Source organism: Chlorocebus sabaeus, chromosome X (assembly GCF_047675955.1).
Source record: "Chlorocebus sabaeus isolate Y175 chromosome X, mChlSab1.0.hap1, whole genome shotgun sequence".
Classification (NCBI taxonomy): domain Eukaryota; kingdom Metazoa; phylum Chordata; class Mammalia; order Primates; family Cercopithecidae; genus Chlorocebus; species Chlorocebus sabaeus.
The window spans coordinates 101,380,441-101,400,248 of record NC_132933.1 but is presented as its reverse complement, the minus strand read 5'-3'; the positions used below and the strand labels follow the sequence as shown (position 1 = coordinate 101,400,248).

The 19,808-nt window shown below is 41.0% G+C and overlaps 1 protein-coding gene, 1 long non-coding RNA gene and 1 other non-coding gene across 3 annotated transcripts in view; all 3 read left to right on the top strand.

Annotated features, from left to right (window-relative positions):
- LOC140710872 (uncharacterized) overlaps nucleotides 1–19,808 on the top strand; it is a 170,987-nt gene that overhangs the window by 8,042 nt on the left and 143,137 nt on the right. The gene's annotated exons all lie outside the window — the stretch shown is intronic.
- Nucleotides 2,122–4,802, top strand: EZHIP (EZH inhibitory protein). Its single transcript, XM_073013209.1, has one exon. The coding sequence runs from the start codon at nucleotides 2,989–2,991 to the stop codon at nucleotides 4,510–4,512; it is 1,524 nt and encodes a 507-aa protein (XP_072869310.1). The 5' UTR covers nucleotides 2,122–2,988; the 3' UTR covers nucleotides 4,513–4,802.
- On the top strand, nucleotides 19,629–19,691 carry LOC119622605 (small nucleolar RNA SNORD43). The gene has a single exon (XR_005239216.1). It is a non-coding gene; the product is annotated as a small nucleolar RNA SNORD43 (small nucleolar RNA).

Genomic DNA, 19,808 nt, shown 5'->3' with positions numbered 1-19,808 from the left:
GAGTTAAAAAGAGGGGCTTCTTTAAAGTTTGAGATCTCCGAGGATAGCAAAACAGTAAGTAGAAGACATATGTATTCCTTTAAAGAGAGCAAGGATAGATAGGAGCATTTTAATTATTACTAAGTCAGGGACCATGACTAAGGCCCACGGAGATTCAAGAAAGGAGGAAAACTCTCAGAGAATAGACTGAAATGACTCCCAAGAGGAAAAGTGGATCCATAAAACTGGTGAAAGTTGACCTACAGAACAAAGAGAATAGCTATAAGTGGGGTTTATACCCCAAAATTTCAACTATACAGGGAATAGTAGTTAACATGGTCATAACAGAATCACTGATTCCCACCATCATCCTGATCTTTTCAATTGAGCAAGTTTTCCCTGTTTCGGTAAGTGGCACCACCATCCATAAAAATATAGGATTCATCATTTACTGCTGTTCTTCCCTCGTGATCTCACAGCCGTTCAAGTTTCCAGCTGAAGTCCCAGACATCGAGGAACACAGACAATCCATCCCCACTATGTACTGTCTGAATTCTAGCTCTACAAATTCCATGGAAATGTTAAAATGGATGTTGTTTCATGACACTAAATTGTGGAATAATGATGAGCAGACACATTCTGTTCATTTTTCTTCTTCATTTATGTCCATCCTGTATTTTATCAATATTTTGTTTTCCACATTCCATTCTTATTGAATTCCTATTCCATCCTTCATAAACCATATTCTGTATTTCATTCTAAATTTCATTCTATTCCGGTATTTAAAAATCTCTGCTGCATATTTCATAGTCCATTTATTTCAGGCCATTGCACATTTTGTTCCATTCTATATTCCTTCCAATTTTGATTTCCTTTTATTTTCTTTAATATTTTATTTCATACTGTATTGCACTCATTCCTTTTCTCATATATTTTTCTTTTATTCCATATGACATTAGATATTTGTTTTCATTTTCTGTTCCATTTCATTTTCCCATTAAATTCCATTAAATTTCCAATATTCCATTTCACATCCTGTTCAAACCTGTATTCTACTCCCCATTTTATTCAAGTTTCCATTGCAGTCTCCATTTCATCCCATTCTGCATACCATTTCAAATCCATTTTCCATACTATATTAGTTAATACTCCAAACAGCATTCCATTCTATTTTTGAGTTGCATTTCAGCCCAATTGTTCACCAATTCCATTAAATATCCGATTTTATTCTGCTCAAAATATTATAACAGCGACATTCAGGAGACTAGTTTGTCAATATTTTTAATCAAACAATTACAAATGTGGCTGGGCACAGTGGCTCACGCCTGTAATCCCAGCACTTTGGGAGGCCGAGGCGGGTGGATCACCTGAGGTCAGGAGTTTGAGACCAGCCTGGCCGACATGGTGAAACCCTGCCTCTACTAAAAATACAAAAAATTAGCTGGGCATGGTGGTATGCACCTGTAGTCCCAGCTATTCAGGAGGCTGAGGCAGGAGAATCGCTTGAACCCGGGAGGCAGAAGTTGCAGTGGGCCGAGATCATGCCACTGCACTCGAGCCTGGGTGACAGAGCCAGACCCCACCTCAAAAATAAATAAATTAATTAAAATAATTACAAATGTTCATAGACTTGTACCAAGAATTTTCTCTTCTGGGAATTTATCCACAATGACACATTTAAGGATATGAACAATTTTTAATGAGAAGGATGTGTCTCCCAATGATGTAAAATGTTGGAAACAGCATAAATGGTGGCCAATATGGGAATGTTTGAAAATGTAAGCTTCTTCTATAAACGGAGTATTTTGTAATTTAAAGTGGCCTTGTAGAAATTTGTTTACTGACATAGAAAGTGTGCTTTTTGGAACCCAAAGCAGGTTACAACGCAGTATCTATGGAGAAACTATTCCATTTCATAAAATAAAAAAGTTTAAAAACTATGAAATATGTATGAATGGCCTTTCTATCAACGTCTAAGTAAAAATTTCCAGCACTTGCCCATTGGGCATGTGAGGATTTAGGTGTAGTTTCCTTACATTTGCTTTTCTGTTTTGAGTACTGAACATGACACCTTTTGTAATAAATAATGACTAAAAATGAGTGGCCAAATATTAAACTTCAAGTCTGTATATTACAGCATATTTATATTAATAGGAGCTAGAGACCACGCTAAATAAATTAATATATGTTCATCAGCGGATTACTATGCAGCCCATACAAATATTTAAGGACGGTGTCACCCTTAAGCAATCCCAAACTGTGCCTTGGGGGAAAAGGCAGGGAGAAGCATCTGACTGGAAAGTTCTAAATCCCCCTCTGGTGTGTGGGACCTGAGGGAAGCAGCAGTGCTGAACATCCAGAGCCAAGACGGTGTGGGCCCCCTCCCTCTTCTCGCCTTCAGGCCTCTGTACAACCCTAAAACCCACCAGACCCTACATGGGGTCATCTAGATGCCTGGAGGAGTTCCAGGGTGGTCCCCTCGGGCATCGTGCCTAGGTTCATTGTCCTGACCGGGTGCAAGGAGGGACACCTGGCTAGGAGATATAACCTGCCGGCCAGTGTGGCATTTCTTTCAAATGACCACTTAAGCCTCAGCCACGATTTGGGGTGACTCAAATCCTTCATGTAGAACACACACACTCAAATCGTTCACATAGAACACACACACATGTCTTAGGGGTGGACACACACAAACAGGTGTCTTAGGGGCCCCGTGTGAGGAGAGGAGATTCACACTATTGACCCAGTGGCCAGGCTTGACCCCAGAGGGCTGGAGCACACACTGCCGGTTGACGACAGGCGCCTGGCTGGGGGTTGCACGGTTCCGGATTGGACGGCTCCCGGGAAGAGAGGCGTCATCTGACGTCCAGCTCGCCAATCAGAGTCGAGGACTTGCCGAGCTCCGCCCACCTTCTCACTCTACTAGCTCGCGCTCTCCTCAGGCAGCAGTAGCAGCTGCGCTCCTCGCTCTCTGAGGCAGAACCTGGTGTTACGGCCACCCAGTCAGACATGGAGAAGGAACAGAAGCACCAGCAGGACAAGGTGCAGGGAGGGCTTAACAACAAAGCCGCCCTTGCCTCCGGGGATGCCTGCGGGACCGAGAATCAAGATCCTGCTGCTTCCGTCCCCACAGTCTCCAGCCAAGCATCTCCCTCAGGCGGCGCCGCTCTGAGCAGCAGCACAGCCGGTTCTTCCGCTGCAGCCGCCACCTCCGCCGCCATTTTCATCACCGATGAGGCCTCAGGGCTGCCAATCATAGCTGCTGTGCAGAGGGAGAGGCATTCTGACCTCCGGGGCTGTCGCAGTCCTCACGAAGTCTTTGGGTGTGTGATGCCCGAGGGGGGCAGCCAGGCCGCTGTGGGACCCCAGAAGGCCACTGGCCACGCCGACGAGCACCTGGCCCAGACCAAGAACCCCCGGAACAGCCGTCGTAGGAAGCAGCCCTGCCGCAACCAGGCTGCCCCGGCTCAGAAGCCCCCAGGGCGGCGTCTGTTTCCTGGGCCTTTGCCGCCATCTTCTCCAGGGTTCCGGCCCAGCAGCCATCCCTGTTCCGGGGCTTCTACGTCGAGTCAGGCAACCCAGCCAGGCCCTGCACTCCTAAGCCACGCATCTGAGGCAAGGCCTGCTAGCCAAAGCCGCATCACCCTGGCAGCTTCTGCTCTCCGCAGACGTGCATCTGGTCCAGGCCCTGTCATCCGACGCTGCACCGCCCAGCCAGGCCCTGCTTTTCCACGCCGCGCCACTCATCTAGACGCTGCTCGCCTAAGCCCTGAATCTGCGCCAGGCCCTGCTCGCCGAGGCCGTGCATCTGCGCCAGGCTCTGCCCGTCGAGACCGTGCATCTGCGCCAAGCCCTGCCCGCCGAGGCCGCGATTCTGCGCCAAGCCCTGCCCGCCGAGGCCGCGATTCTGCGCCAAGCCCTGCCCGCCGAGGCCGCGATTCTGCGCCAAGCCCTGCCCGCCGAGGCCGCGATTCTGCGCCAGGCCCTGCCCGCCGAGGCCACACATCTGCGCCAGGCCCTGCCCTTCGCGGCCGCACAGCAAGGTCAGATCCCGCTCATCGCAGCACCAGCACGACGCCAGGCACTGGTCTCCCGAGCCGTTCCACCCAGCGAAGTTCAGCCCTTCTCAGCCGCCGCTCTCTGTCTGGGCCAGCTGATGAGAATCCTTCCTGTGGGGCTGGCTTAGGAAGGCTTGCCTGTCAGAGCAGATCAGGCTCTCCTGATCCTGAGGTCCCAAGCCGTGCTTCCCCGCCTGTTTGGCATGCAGTCCGTATGCGTGCCTCCTCACCCTCACCCCCTGGGAGGTTTTTCCTTCCCATCCCTCAGCAGTGGGATGAGAGCTCCTCCTCCTATGCTTCCAACTCCTCCTCCTGCTCCCCGAGTAGGTCTCCTGGCCTAAGCCCCTCTTCCCGTTCCCCTGAGTTTCTGGGCCTGAGATCTATCTCCACTCCTAGCCCTGATAGCCTTAGGCGTGCCTTCATGCCTGATTCTGATGCTCTGAACCCTGCCCCTCCAGAAGAGCAGGCAGAATAGAGAGCACAGCTCACCCTGCAACACCGCCTGAGCCGTGACCCTCTATGAGCATCCTGTAAGACCCCCAGAAGGAGTCAACATCTGCCCACTTTGTGAATGGGCTGCTTGCCCTGTAGTTACCTGCGAGGTCTCCCAAAGTTCCAGCCATTAACCAACATTCTGAGTAGTTTTGAAGCCTCTCCTCCCCATGATTCCACCACCTAGCACTTACCTGCTGTTGGCCCTTGATTCTTGGCCACCCTCTTCCTCAAAAGTTTGCCTTTGCCCTTGAGCTGAGATTTCTGTTTTCCAAGTTGCTTTTCTGTTATGAAGTGTTTTAATTAGTAAAGTAAGTTGGTTTTGTTTTTAAAATGTAGAGGTGTGTTTTCTTTTTATTGCGGTTCGAAAAATCGTTAATCCTATATCATATTTGGAGGGTTAAAGAAAATTAACATACTACCTGACTCTTTGGACGAGAGAAGAAATAAAATACTGTCCTAGCAATAATTTATTCCCACTGGCCGAAATGGAGTTCTGTGCAGGAAGTTCCCACTTAGGTTCTATATACCCTCGTAGCAGAGGTGATTTGCAACTTGGGCAAGAAAAGGGGGCAGGGTTTAACCCAGGTGGCTGGAGAAAAGGAGGGGTGATGGAGACATCCAGGGTCAGGAAAGAAGAGGGCATGATGAAGTTTGGGGTGAGAGGGAGGGGGACGATAACCCAGATGGGAGTAGGGAAGCTGGGAGGAAGATCCAGAATCAGGAAATGGAGAACAGCAGGAGTCAGAAGCTTGAGAGGGGAACATCTCAGATTCTAAAGGATAAAAAAATGTTTATGTGTGGGGAACGGGCTCCTGAGGTCTTTGGGGGTGGGAAGAATGTGGGAGGGTGATTCAGGGCTAATAATTGATGGGAAAATGGTCAGCCATTCAGTGAAAATGTGTGTTAATCGATACTGTAACAAAAATAATTGTAACTGAGTTTGAGCAGATACGTGAGGGTGTGTGTGTGTGTGTGTGTGTGTGTGTGTGTGTGTGTAGACATTTGGAGAGAACTACATGGGCATATGCCATGCTGTGAACAAGGTGTATATCTGTTTTTTTTAATAACCGGTGATATGGTCTTCTATAGTCGACAAGTTCCACATTGACCACATAACTATTTTTGTAAATTAAACTCAGCTGTTTTTCGAAAAATTTAAGCTGTAGAAACATAATAGGAGAAACCACATTAAAAGAACAGGGTGAAAAAATATAAAGCAAACCAGCAAAAGAAACTCCCTTTCCCTCCTTTCTCATATTTCTCCTCTCCTTTGCTATTCTGTTATGTGAACAGTACAGGCATAGACCTGACCAAAAAGGGCCCTAGTCACAATTTGGAGGGTCCTGTTCAGGCCCTGCCCATACTTTATTCACACCACAAAGCTAAGAGTCCACAGGGACAAGTGGGACCTATGCGCCCACCAGGTCCCAACATCCTGCCACTTTTATAGGAAGTGTTTCAGGTACCCTCATTCTTCAAGGCTGTTTCTAGGGCCCGCAAGGCCCTATTCTCAGGGTCCTTCCTAAGGAAAGAACACATATTTTAAAAGCTCTGACTTTGTTGTATTTCTTTTTCTCGAGTAATTCTAGATATCCAAAGACTAAGACAAAAAGCAGACAGTTTCAATGCAGCAAGTCACAACCTCCCAGTATTGGTGGGCCTACATTTATTCCCATTTCACAGATATGGAAATTGAGGCTCAGAGCAATTTTGTGATTTTCAAAATCTCATACCTAATAGAGTTTGGCTTCAGAGTCAGAATTCCTGGGTTTGAATTCTGGTGTTCCTACTGAATCACTGTGTAACCCAGTGCAAGTTAGTTAACCTGGGATCCAAAGCTTCTGCATTTGTCAATTGGGCACAGTAAGAGTGCATGCCTCCAAGATTATTGTAAGGATTAAAGTGGATGGTGCATATTAAGTGCTTCCAACAGTGTCTTGCACATCATAAGTGCCCAGTAGAGATGGTTCTTATTCTGATTAGGATTATGATCATGTGTCCAGATATTTCTGACAGTCCCTTAACATTTTACTAGTCTTTCCTAAACACCAATACTTTCAAAATCAAACTGGCTGTTTCAGAAATGGGAAGGGACATTCTTTATTGTACTTAGTACTTCAAAATATGAAGGCATTTCCACAAGCTATTGAGCAACGTTTTCACCAATACCAGAGACCACTGCGCAAAAATGTAAAAAAGAAAAAAAAAGGATTGAGCCTCGGAGGTACAAACTCTAGGAATTTAACAAATGTATACTTGCAGTAGTTACATGAATGCTTCTGAGAACAGTAGTTTTCCTCCCAGCATTATTTGTATCTTAACTTGTTTAAAATATTCATTTTAACGAATGAATGGAATACATCAAGGATTAACATTGACTGCAAGTTGCCTTTATACAATACCTGGCATGCATGATATAACAGGTAAAACTCATAGTATGCTTGTGTGTGTTAAGTACTGTTTTAACGTTTATACATACACTAACTCATTTAATTCACAGAACAACCTTAGGAAGTAGATGTTCATATTGAGCCCATTTTATAGATGAAGACATTGAGGAACAGAGGTTACATAAAATATAATATGAAGGAAAGACACATTGAACTGTGGACTCTGTCATGGCCCTCTTGCGAGGTTATTAACTTCTTTTGTGAAGTAAATTGCATGATATGCCCCTGCACAGGGTACTACTGTTTTGCCAAGTGTGAAGGTAATGGTTTGGGCATATTCATCTGCTATTTATTATGAGAAATGGTGTTGGTTTTGTATTGTGTAAGTTTACTCTATCAACCTAAACTTCATATGGAAGGTGAAAAATTCTAGCCCAACCACATTAACTCATTTCACTCGTGAAAATATTTATAGCTGGAGGTTGTAATTGATTGTGTAGGAAAGGTTTATCTACCTAGAAGCAGGAGCCGGTTTAGAAAGTAACAGCAACATTACAGGCCTTTCCTAGGAATTTGTGTGCCCTGTCTGTAGCTTCCCTGTGTGTCTCCATGTCTAAGTGGTGTCCAATCCCCAGAAACAGCTGTGAACTGGGAAAGAGATGGGGCTGAAAGGCCCATTTCAGAGCCCTGCACTCCTCACACCTGAGCACAGCTTTCACCCCAGGATTCCTCTGTGGGGAACACGGAAATACCCGAAAATCCTTCAGCTGCCTTTCCCTGGAAGTTGCCACAATCAGCTACTATACTGAACAGGGCTGGTTTTATAGGCACGTGACCTGTGCAGTTGCACAGGCCCCTGCTTGTTTTAATGATGTGTTGTTGCCATCTTAATTGCTTAATGATTTTTGAACCAGTTGTCCCACATTTTCATTTTTCACTGGACTTCAAAAATTATATAGCCGATCCTAAAAGTGTTTTTAGTACTTAAAAAAAATTTTTCTAGCAAACAGAGCACCAGAAAGTGTAGCTGGTGGCTGGTAATAAAAACAGATGACATTGTCATAAGAGTGAGCTTAGGGTAATGCAAACTGCATGAGACATGGGTTGGACAAGCCTAGGCTTGAAATTTGCCCCACCTCTGCCTTGCTGTGTGACCTTAAGTAAGGTTCATAATCTCTCTGATCCTCAGTTTCCACACCTGCAAATTGGGGATAATAGTATCTACTTCATACTAACAACCTCTGAGAGGAGCCTAGGCTAATCCTGTCTACCCATCCTTCTGGCTGTTGTTTAGGGTCCTTCCCCTGTGTTCTCAGAGCCTCTTGTTCTTACCCTTACCAATGCCCTCATTACACAATTTTGGAAATTATATTTCTGTATAACCATCTTCCCACTAGACTATGGGAACTTTGATGACTTGGATAGAGCCTGGATTTTCCCTCTGTCCCCAGAACCTAGGGGCCCTAGGCCTTGGTAGGTGGAAAGAAGTATTTCTTGGCTTAATGGTAATAGTATAAGCTACATGCTTAATAAAGAATAACAACTAATTTACAAAATATGTGTTGGAAATAATATGTAAGAAGTGTGTAAACCCAAGATATTTCCCTACTTAAATTTTCTTCACTCAGGGCGTGGCCTTTTATCCTTTTTTTCGGAACCATCAAGAGCCAGTGTTTTCCCGATATCTTAACTTCGTAGTGTAACTGGCACTGGCATCTTCTGTTACTCCCTCAGTCTCAGATTTGGCCTCACAGTGGACCTGCATTGGACACATCACTGAAGGCTTCCCAAACACAGTGTTATTGATGCTAAATAGGCCCTCAAGAAATATTTGTTGAATAAATGCCTTGTTAGATTAATAGAAGCCAGCTAATTACATTATTTTATTTTGTAGGTAAAAGGGTTCAATATCATTTGATCTTACACTGGCAAAATCGAGGACATGAGCTAAGAAGTCAGTGGAATTGTGAAGTTCAAGTGAGCATGTTCACACACACACACAAAGAGCCCACTCTCCCGGTGTTCTGTTTTTTCCATGACCACTCATTTCCAGTCAATTTCACTTTCTTCTTTCCTGTGTTCCATTTTCACATCAATACACTATACTGCAGATGCCATCAAATTCATCAGATACAGACTTTTATTGAGCTTCTCAGGTTGTGTGACTGCCTTCCCAAACAGAATGTGAGATTCTTGAGGGCAAGGAACATGCTATCTTGGTCATTACAAAAAACAGAATCCAAAATAATGCCTAAAATATGATAGGAGTCACTGAATAGTTGTTGAATTAATTAATCTGTTGTGACACATATGAAAAAATATCTGCCTTTCATTTTGAGGATTGTTGTATAGGCACCATTATTCTATAGACACTATCTGTATAGGCAGTATGTGTGTGGCTTTTTTATATCAGTTACCAGATGCATTCTGATATTCAGCTGTAAGGAATTGAGACAGGATTATTCCAATTCTTCTTTCTACAGCATTTTTGTATAGTAAGTAGTACAGTTTTCAGTACACACCTTAAATAAGGATAGTGTTTCCCAAACCTCAGGCATTCTTAAGAAACCTTTAGGATTTCTTAAAATTTTCCTTATTTTTATCTTTCCCTTTCCTTTTTACTTTCTCTCTCATTATCTTTGCCTCTTCTCTTTCTCCCTCCATCTTTCCCTCCCTCTCTTCCCACTTCCCCTCCTTCTTTCCTTCCTTCCACTGTATGGATAGTCCACAATTTTTATTTATCCAAACACATTAATTGATATTCGATTTGTTTTCATGTTTGGGCTATTACAAATAAAACTTCCATGAACACTCATGTACAGATACTTGTATAGACAAGCTTTCTTTCCTCTTGAGTAAATACCTAATAGTAAAATAGCTGGGTCATGATAAGTATTTGTCTAACTTTTTAAGAAATGGTCAAATTGTTTTTCAAACTGTATGTAGAGTTTTATATTCCCACTGGCAGTGTACGAGTCCAGTTCCTCCACAGCCTTGCCAACAATTGATGGGGGCAGACATTAAAATTTTAGACATTCTACCATCAATTATAGACTGCATTAAGAAAATGTGGCGCATATCCACCATGGAATGCTATGCAGCCACAAAAAAGGATGAGTTCATGTCCTTTGTAGGGACATAGATGAAGCTGGAAACCATCATTCTCAGCAAACTATCGCAAGGACAGAAAACCAAACACCGCATGTTCTCACTCATAGGTGGGAATTGAACAATGAGAACACTTGGACACAGGGCGGGGAACATCACACACCGGGGCCTGTTGTGGGGTAGGGGGATGGGTGAGGGATAGCATTAAGAGAAATATCTAATGTGAATGACGAGTTATGGATGCAGCAAATCAACATGGCACATGTATAAATATGTAACAACCCTGCACATTGTGCACATGTACCCTAGAACTTAAAGTATGATTTAAAAAAATTTTTTTAGACATTCTAATAGGTGTGTAGCAGATCTCGTGGTGGTTTGTTGTTGTCGTTGTTGTCGTTGTTGTTGGGGTGTGTGTGTGTGTGTGTGTGTGTGTGTGTTTGAAATGGAGTCTCACTCTGTTGACCAGGCTGCAGTGGTGTGATCTCGGCTCACTGCAACCTCCACCTCCCGGGTTCAAGCAGTTCTCCTGCCTCAGCCACCCGAGTAGCTGGGATTACAGGCGCCCACCACCATGCCTGGCTAGTTTTTGTTTCTTTTAGTAGAGACGGAGTTTCACCATGTTGGCCGGGCTGGTCTCAAACTCCGGACCTCAAGTGATATGCACACCTCAGCCTCCCAAAGTGCTGGGATTACAGGGGTGAGCCACCATGCCTGGCCTCTTGTGTTTTTAATATGAATTTTCCCAATGGCTAATGATGTTGAGTATCTTTTCACATGCTGATTTGTAAATACTCTGGCAATTATTTATTGGGCTGTTCATTTTCTTACTTTGAGTTCTGAGAGTTCTTTATATATTCTGGATACAAGTCTTCTGTTAGATATGTGACTTGCAAATATCTTTTCTCACTCTATTGCTTGTCTTCTTATTTTTATAGTACCTTTTGAAGAGCAGAAATTTTTAATTTTAATGAAGTCCAATTTATCAATTTCTTTTATAAATCAGGCTTTTGGTGTTGTATCTAAGAAATATTTTTCTAACTCAAGGTCATAAAGCTTTTGTTTTACATTTTTCTCAAATTTTTATATATTTAGCTCTCATATTTAGTTTTATGATCTAGGTTGAGTTAATTTTTAGATATCACTCAAGGTATAGATCAACATTCATATTTTACTTTTGGATGTGGATAACCACTGGTTCCAGGACCATGTATTGAAAAGATTAACATTTTCCCACTGAATTGCCTTTGTGCTTTTGTTGAAAATCAATTGACCATATATGTGCTGACTTTTCTGGACTCTATTCTATTACATTGAATTTCAAAGAGCCAGGACCACACTATCTTGATAACTGTTACTTTATCTTGATAACTGTTACTTTACAGTTAGTCAAAAAGACAGTTTCTTCTTTTTCAAGGTGGTTCTAGCAATTTCAGCTCTTTTATAATTCTGTAAGAATTTTAGAGCCAGCTTATCCATTTCTACTAAAAAACCTCCAGATTTATTAAATATAATTTGAGATATAATAAGCCACATATAAAGTACACAAATTTGTATATATTTTGACATATGTATATACCCATGAACCATCACCACAATCAAGATAATCAATATATTCACCAAACTCCAAAAGTTTTCTCCTGCTTAACTGTAATCCCTTCCTCTTTTCCTATATCCTTACCCTGTCCATAGGCAATCAATTATCAGCAGTCTGTCACTACAGATTAATTTATATTTTCTAAATTTTATATAAATGGAATCACACAGTATGTATACTTTTATGCTCTGGGTTCTTTCTCTCAGCATACTTATTTTCAGATACATCCATATGCATTTGTTGTATATGTCAATACATTATACCGTTTTAATCAATGAGTGGCATTATATGTATATACCAAGATTTATTTAATCATTTACCTGTTGAAGGACATTTGGATTCTGTTTAATTTTTGACTATTACAAACTACTATGAATATTTTTGTATGTGTTTATATGGACATATTCTTTTCCTTTTCATGAGTGATGAATGACCTAGGAGATAAATATGATAGGCATATGTTTAATTTTGTAAGAAACCTCCAAATATTTTTCAAAGTGGTGGTATCATTTTACACTCCCACCACCACTGTGTGAGGTTTCCTGTTCCCTTACATCCTTGCCAAACCTTAATATCGTTTGTGTTTATAAATTTTCACATTCTAGCTGTGTAATGGTAGCACATTGTGGCTTTAGTTTGCATTTCCTTAAGAACAAATAAGGTTTGTCTTTTTTATGTGCTTGTCAGTAACATAATTTCATTTGTGAAGTGTGCAAACAAATGTGAACCTAAAACAGCCAGTCCTTCAAGATGGATTTTGAGTGGTTAATGGTACCTAAATTTAAAATACAGCCAAGCAGCCATTTGCTGACTAGAGGTCACACAGGTACTCTGAGTTTCCTGGAAAACTCATGCCTGTGTTTACCTTTGGGGCTTTCAGAGCTCACAAACCAATTGGTTGGGCTCTGAACCAACCAATCAGAGCCCACCTACCTTAGCCAAAGAGAGCTCACTTGTATCGACCAGTTAGAGCTCAACTGTGTTCACCAACCAGAACCAAGCAAGTCTGAATCCTACATTTGTACAAAAGGCCCTGACTGGGAACCTGGGCAAGAACTTTCTCTGTGAAAGCCAAACCATCTCTTTGTTCTCTGGAATACAGTTTTGTTTTACACAGAAGGCTGTGTCCGTTTGCAAACTGTTCATAGGAATTCAGTCTCTCCTCCAAATTCCTTTTCAGAGAACTTTTGTTTACATTCTTAGTGTCAGAAACAGGATTTGAAGCGATCCCCAACTGCTGCCAATGCCGTTTGAGACAACTATAAGCGTCTGCAAGAGCCTCCTGAGTTCTCCCGTTGTCTTCTCACTGGTGCCAGGGCTTCAGGGATATGCTGGGGTAACTTCTCTCAAATTCGGACTTCCTACCCTTTGTTTAAGGTCTCAGAGACTTTATTCCTTTCCTGCAGGTTCCCTCATCCAGACCCCAAAGGAGACCTTCCTTTTGTCTCCTGGATGGGATGGGGGGGTCGGAGGCTTGGGAGGGTGGCCTTCCCAGCCAGTTCCCCCTATCTGGACTCTGAAGGGGGCATTACCTGTTGGCCCTAGGCTTAGTGGGGGGCCTTCCAAGTCTCAACCAGTTCCCTCCATCTGGATCCCAGAGGTGGCCTTCCCAGTCACCCCGGGTTTAGAGTGTTGAGGGATTCAGGAGGACAAGAGAGACCTCGGGTTGAAAGAGGAGAATCTTTATTGAGTGCTCAGGCCCAGCTGACTCCCGTCCAAAAGACTGGGCCCAGAACAAAGACAGTACCTGACTTTTATACACACTTTACAAAAGAGAGTGGGCTAGCTTGAAGCAAGCTTACAGTGGCATGAAAGCAGGGATACAGAGGCAGGACAGTGACAGGATTGGACATGACTGTTGCCAAGCAACCCAGATGTTCATTGTCTAGGTTTGCCTGGGCACAGGCTTATCCTATAACCTTCACTATGGTGCCCAGGCAGCTGTAGTTCAGGCCTACTCAGGCTTCTCGTGACCTTCGTTGTACTTCTTAGATAAAACAGAGTACTTGAAGTCACTAGTTACAGAGAACAAGAATCTATATACTCATTTCATAAAACAAAGGAAAATTTGTTTTTGTTTTCCTTATGTTGAGGGAGTGCTGGGAGAGCCTCCAGAGCCCATTAGATAATATTATCAAGACTTTTCCTGGGTCTGGGCCATGCCTGTTGCTGCCTCTGGGACAAGTCGTGTAATACAGGAAAACTTATTTATCTTTCTTTTTAATTTTATTTTTATTTAATTTCACACCTCAATAGGGGGTCCTTCCCAGCCCAACTCAACCGGTCTATAAGGTTTCTTGGGGATGCTCATGCTAAGGGCACTGACAGGGATGCATTCATCATGTCAGTGCAATGGGTAACCCATATTTTAAGTTTATCCTGATCAGCTGCCTTCTGGCACTCCAGCTTGATTTACGAGCAAAAATTATGGTCCAGGGAATTGTAATTGGCTAGGTCTCTGGACAAAAATTATGCAGGACAATCTTTAACTTTATTGGCCAAGTGGGGCTTCTTTGAAATTCCAAAACTTGCCTATGTGCAGGCACAATTAGAAGAAATAAAACATGGAACATTCCAGAGACAATGGGAAACCTTTTTTCAACCAGTACTTTGAAAGTTCTAAATGAATCAAGGAGCTACCATTACCTTCTTAGGGAAAATAATTCCCAATTGAGTGAGTGCCTTAATGAAACAGAGACAAGTGCTTGTCAGATTGAAACTAAAGATGAAAAAAAGAAGCCCCCTCTGGAAGAAACTTCTTCCACTAGCCTCCCCTTGCCTGCCACTCAGCCTGTCTTCTGCACCTTTTTTCCCACCTCTACTTTATCTTTCACTCCCTCCTTCCTCTTCTACTCTTTCATTTTGAAGGGATTACATTTTCTCTAGACTCATCTGTATGTTTTCTTGTAAAATTCTGTCATAAATTCCTGTGATTTTGTTACCTTGGTATCCATTTCAGTCTTCCTCTAAAACACCCGAACCACTTGAAAAAGCTTAAATTTTCTGTGCTTTGAAATGTAAATTTGTCACGCTGTTCTCTAAAGGTATCAGCCATGTGGGACAGATAAATGTCAGTTTATTCCATTTACAGAGAAATAGTTTGAATCTAACTGTTCTTTAAACTATGAGTTTTACCTGACTCATAGCTACAGGCTTATGATTAAAGCTACATAATCTTTTTTGTCTGTCTGTATTTTGTGTGTGTATATGCATGTGTGTGTGTGTATATATATATTATATATGTATATGTATATGTGTGTGTATATATATATCTGTATATTGTCTACAGAACCAAATTGGCTTATAAATAAATGAACACTTGTAAATTAAGCAAATAAACCCAAATGCTTTTCAAGTTCATGTGACAGCAATCTTTTGGTAGATGAGACTGGTCTAATATTGTTGGTTTGATGGCAATGGCTATGTCTTCTGAGTCATTAGAAAAATGCGTATATATTTAAATTTAGGGCTCTTTTATACTTATCTGTCATACAGTAATGAAAATTTTGTTTGCACTAGTGGCTAGATTTTTCTAGTATCTCATGAAGTCTTCTATGTAATTGTTAAGAGTGAATGAATTGAATGGATGTAAATGGGATAAAAATTTGTAAATGAACTTTTGAAAATGGTTATGTTTCATAATATGTTTACTTGGGAGGACGTTCATTGAATTAGATCATTTCCAGATAAGATGTAATTCTGAGACATTGGTTACTGAATATGAGTTCAGGCTCATATGCTTTTGGCTTCTTATTTGAAGGAAAGAAAAGTCATTTGAGTCTGTTGGTAAATATGTCCTGTTCTGTGTTAAAAAGATATTCTGTTAGCCTGTGTTTCTGGGAATTGTAAAATGTGTATTCATGGATTGTTGGTACATGACTGGCAGTTAAAAATTGCTTAAGTCCTAGGTTTTCACTGAAGATTAGGGTTACTAAGAGTTAACATTTTAATTAATGTGTGTGATTAAACAGACGAGAAATACAGTCTATATGCAAGTGTATGAAGAGGGTAGGATGTATTTTTGGTAAGATAGATTGACGAGAAAAGAGAATAATTTTGTATAAGAAATAATCTTCTGTGGTAAATTTTTGTCCCAGAGTAAAGTGACTGGTTATTTAAGAAAGAGGAAGTATAGGAGAAAGCAGAAAATCTAAACATGTCATAAATTGTCTAAACACATAATAATAGATTTATGAAAATAAAGTTTATCTCTCAATAAATTTGGTATTCGTGGAATGTATCTCAAAATAATAAGCTATTTATGACAAACCCACAGCCAATATCATACTGAATGGGCAAAAACTGTAAGTATTCCCTTTGAAATCTGGCACAAGACAGGGATGCCCTCTCTCACCACTCCTATTCAACATAGTGTTGGAAGTTCTGGCTAGGGCAATCAGGCAAGAGAAAGAAATAATGGATATTCAATTAGGAAAAGAAGAAGTCAAATTGCCCCTGTTTGCAGATGACATGAATTGTATATTTAGAAAACCCCATCGTCTCAGCCCAAAATCTCCTTAAGCTGATAAGCAACTTCAGCAAAGTCTCAGGATACAAAATCAATGTGCAAAAATCACAAGCATTCTTATATACCAATAACAGAAAAACAGAGAACCAAATCATGAATGAACTCCCATTCACAATTGCTTCAAAGTGAATAAAATACCTACGAATCCAACTTACAAGGAATGTCAAGGACCTCTTCAAGGAGAACTACAACCACTGCTCAGTGAAATAAAAGAGAATACAAACAAATGGAAGAACATACCATGCTCATGGATAGGAAGAATCAATATTGTGAAAATGGCCATATTGTCCAAGGTAATTTATAGATTCAATGCCATCCCCATTAAGCTACCAATGACTTTCTTCACAAAATTGGAAAAAATTGCTTTAAAGTTCATATGGAACCAAAAAAGAGCCTGTGTTGTCAAGACAATCCTAAGCCAAAAGAACAAACCTGGAGGCATCACGCTACCTGACTTCAAACTGTACTACAAGGCTACCGTAACCAAACCAGCATGGTACTGGTACCAAAACAGAGATATAGACCAATGGAACAGAACAGAGCCCTCAGAAATAATACCACACATCTACAACCATCTGATCTTTGACAAACCTGACAAAAACAAGAAATGGGGAAAGGATTCCCTATTGAATAAATGGTGCTGGGAAAATTGGCTAGCCATAAGTAGAAAGCTGAAACTGGATCCTTTCCTTACTCCTTATACGAAAATTAATTCAAGATGGATTAGAGACTTATATGTTAGACTTAAAACCATAAAAACCCTAGAAGAAAACCTAGGTAATACCATTCAGGACATGGGCATGGGCAAGGACTTCATGTCTAAAACACCAAAAGCAACGGCAACAAAAGCCAAAATTGACAAATGGGATCTAATTCAACTAAAGAGCTTCTGCATAGCAAAAGAAACTACCATCAGAGTGAACAGGCAACCTACAGAATGGGAGAAAATTTTTGCAATCTACTCATCTGACAAAGGGCTAATATCTAGAACCTACAAAGAACTCAAACAAATTTACAAGAAAAAAACAACCCCATCAAAAAGTAGGCAAAGGATATGAACAGATACTTCTCAAAAGAAGACATTTATACAGCCAGCAGACACATGAAAAAATGCTCATCATCACTGGTCATCAGTGAAATGCAAATCAAAACCACAATGAGATACCATCTCATACCAGTTAGAATGGCGATCATTAAAAAGTCAGGAAACAACAGGTGCTGGAGAGGATGTGGAGAACTAGGAACACTTTTACACTGTTGGTGGGACTGTAAACTAGTTCAATCACTGTGGAAAACAGTGTGGCAATTCCTCAGAGATCTAGAACTAGAAATACCATTTGACCCAGCCATCCCATTACTGGGTATATACCCAAAGGATTATAAGTCATGCTGCTATAAAGACACATGCACACGTATGTTTATTGCATCACTATTCACAATAGCAAAGACTTGGAATCAACCCAAATGTCCATCAGTGACAGACTGGATTAAGAAAATGTGGCACATAGCCACCATGGCATACTATGCAGCCATAAAAAGGGATGAGTTCGTGTCCTTTGTAGGGACATGGATTCAGTTGGAAACCATCACTCTCAGCAAACTATCACAAGAATAGAAAACCAAACACCGCATGTTCTCACTCAGAGGTGCGAATTGAACAATAAGATCACTTGGACACAGGAAGGGGAACATCACACACTGGGGCCTATTGTGGGGAGGGAGGAGGGGGGAGGGATAGCATTAGGAGATATACCTAATGTAAATGACGAGTTAATGGGTGCAGCACACCAACATGGCACATGTGTACATATGTAACAAACCTGCACGTTGTGCACATGTACCCTAGAACTTAAAGTATAATTAAAAAAAAGCAAAAAAAAAAAGAAAATAACGTTTATAAAAGGAATTTTCTGTGTGATCAGGTTGGCTACAATTGAAAGGACATTTTTTATTGGTTTTTCTAAGGATTGAGTTTGATGTTTAGAAATGCACTGATGCAGAATTTTAAAATCTAATCCCCTGTGTTAGAACAAGATTTTCTTAAAATGCTGATTTGCTCTTAGTAAAGTTGCAGGACATTTTTATTTTTAATTCCAAAATCTCTTCCCTTAACAGCCATCCTGCAAACTATAAACAGTTTTTATTTATGCTACATTTCTTTCTTAGATCTACCTAATTTTCCTAGTTTCAGGTTAGAAATGCAGCTGTCCTTTTTACTCTTGAAAAGCTATATTGTTTTGCTTGGCTGCAGTAATAATCCTCTCCTTCAATCTTTTCACCTCCAGTAATTTTTCTCCAGTTCTAACACTGATGTTATGGCCCGATGCTAAAATTTTTATCTTGAAAGTCTAGAAAGACAATGTTTCCTTCAGTACAACTTGATTCTGTATTTTTTACTTCTCTTGATGTTTCTGAATTGTTCCATGTAACCAGGAAACTTCCCATGCTGTTACTAAAAACCATGTATTCCCCTCTGCTCAAGGTACTAGTTTTCTTGTTTCCATCCCTCTTTAATATAGTGTACACACATAATCCTGGACACACTTTTCCTGTGTCTGATTAAATTCAGGTATCCTTTTCATCAGGTTTAACTTCCAGATTATCTAAATGGGCTTTCCATAAGGAGAAGCAACACACTGCAGGAGGTTTTCTTTTCTTTGCCTTTTTGATAACTGGCCTAGGAAACAAAGATTCTGTGTTTTACCAAGATAATTTCCTGTGCTTCATGTCTTTATTAGGTTTTTTATTATGTTGGGAAACTAACCTTCAGAAGAGTTCAGGTTTCTACATCCAAATAGCATTCTGTATTGCTTTTAAAGTCTTTTGGTTATCACTCTGGTTAAGAGAATAAGTATTATTTTACAGTCATCTGTGATTCTGTTTAATCAAGGACTTTGAACCTTTTGACATCTTTGGCAGGTATCCACAGGATCAAAATCCTAAGTCTTTTTGACCTAAGGCTAACTTTGGGATTTTCTAATTGGGCCTTGAAGAGCATAAAAGAATGTGTTTGTCATCTTGTGGAAATATTAAATGATTAGGCTTACGTGGTAAATTGTATGGGAAACATTGTTAATTGATAAGTGATTCTGGATCCTTTCTCGTTACACTTATGGGTATATTATTAAAATATATTTCAAAACTATAGGTTCCTACAAATCTAATATGTTATCAGTCATAAATCTGGATTATTAATATGAGTATTCCAAAAAATTACATGAAATTTGTAAAAGTCTGATGGTCCTGATATTAAGATGTCAATTATAATTCTGGTTGTTATCTTAAAATGCTGCATATAGTAGAGGTGGCTCAATTTCCTTGTCAATTGTAAACTCTCATCAGATTTTTGACCATGACTGTTCTGGGTTTTTGTCATTCATGGTTAATGTTTTAATTCTTCTCTGGAAGCAGTTGCAATCAGCTATAGTCCAAAATTGTTTTTCATGGAATTGCTAATCAAGATTGAGTAAAACAATGGATGATGAAATTATTGATGGATGGATAAAAACTGTGTGCTGATTGTCATGTTGTGATTTGGCTCTGTCGCACTCGCGTGGCCGATGTGTGTCCATGTAGCTCCTGTCTGGGAGCTGGAGGAAGCCTATAACACTTTTAACTGCTACCCAGCATTTGTCCCAGGAGTCCCTTTAGTG

Excerpts from the sequence above, each read along its gene's own strand:
- EZHIP (XM_073013209.1), top strand. The coding sequence starts at position 2,989 with ATGGAGAAGGAACAGAAGCACCAGCAGGACAAGGTGCAGGGAGGGCTT.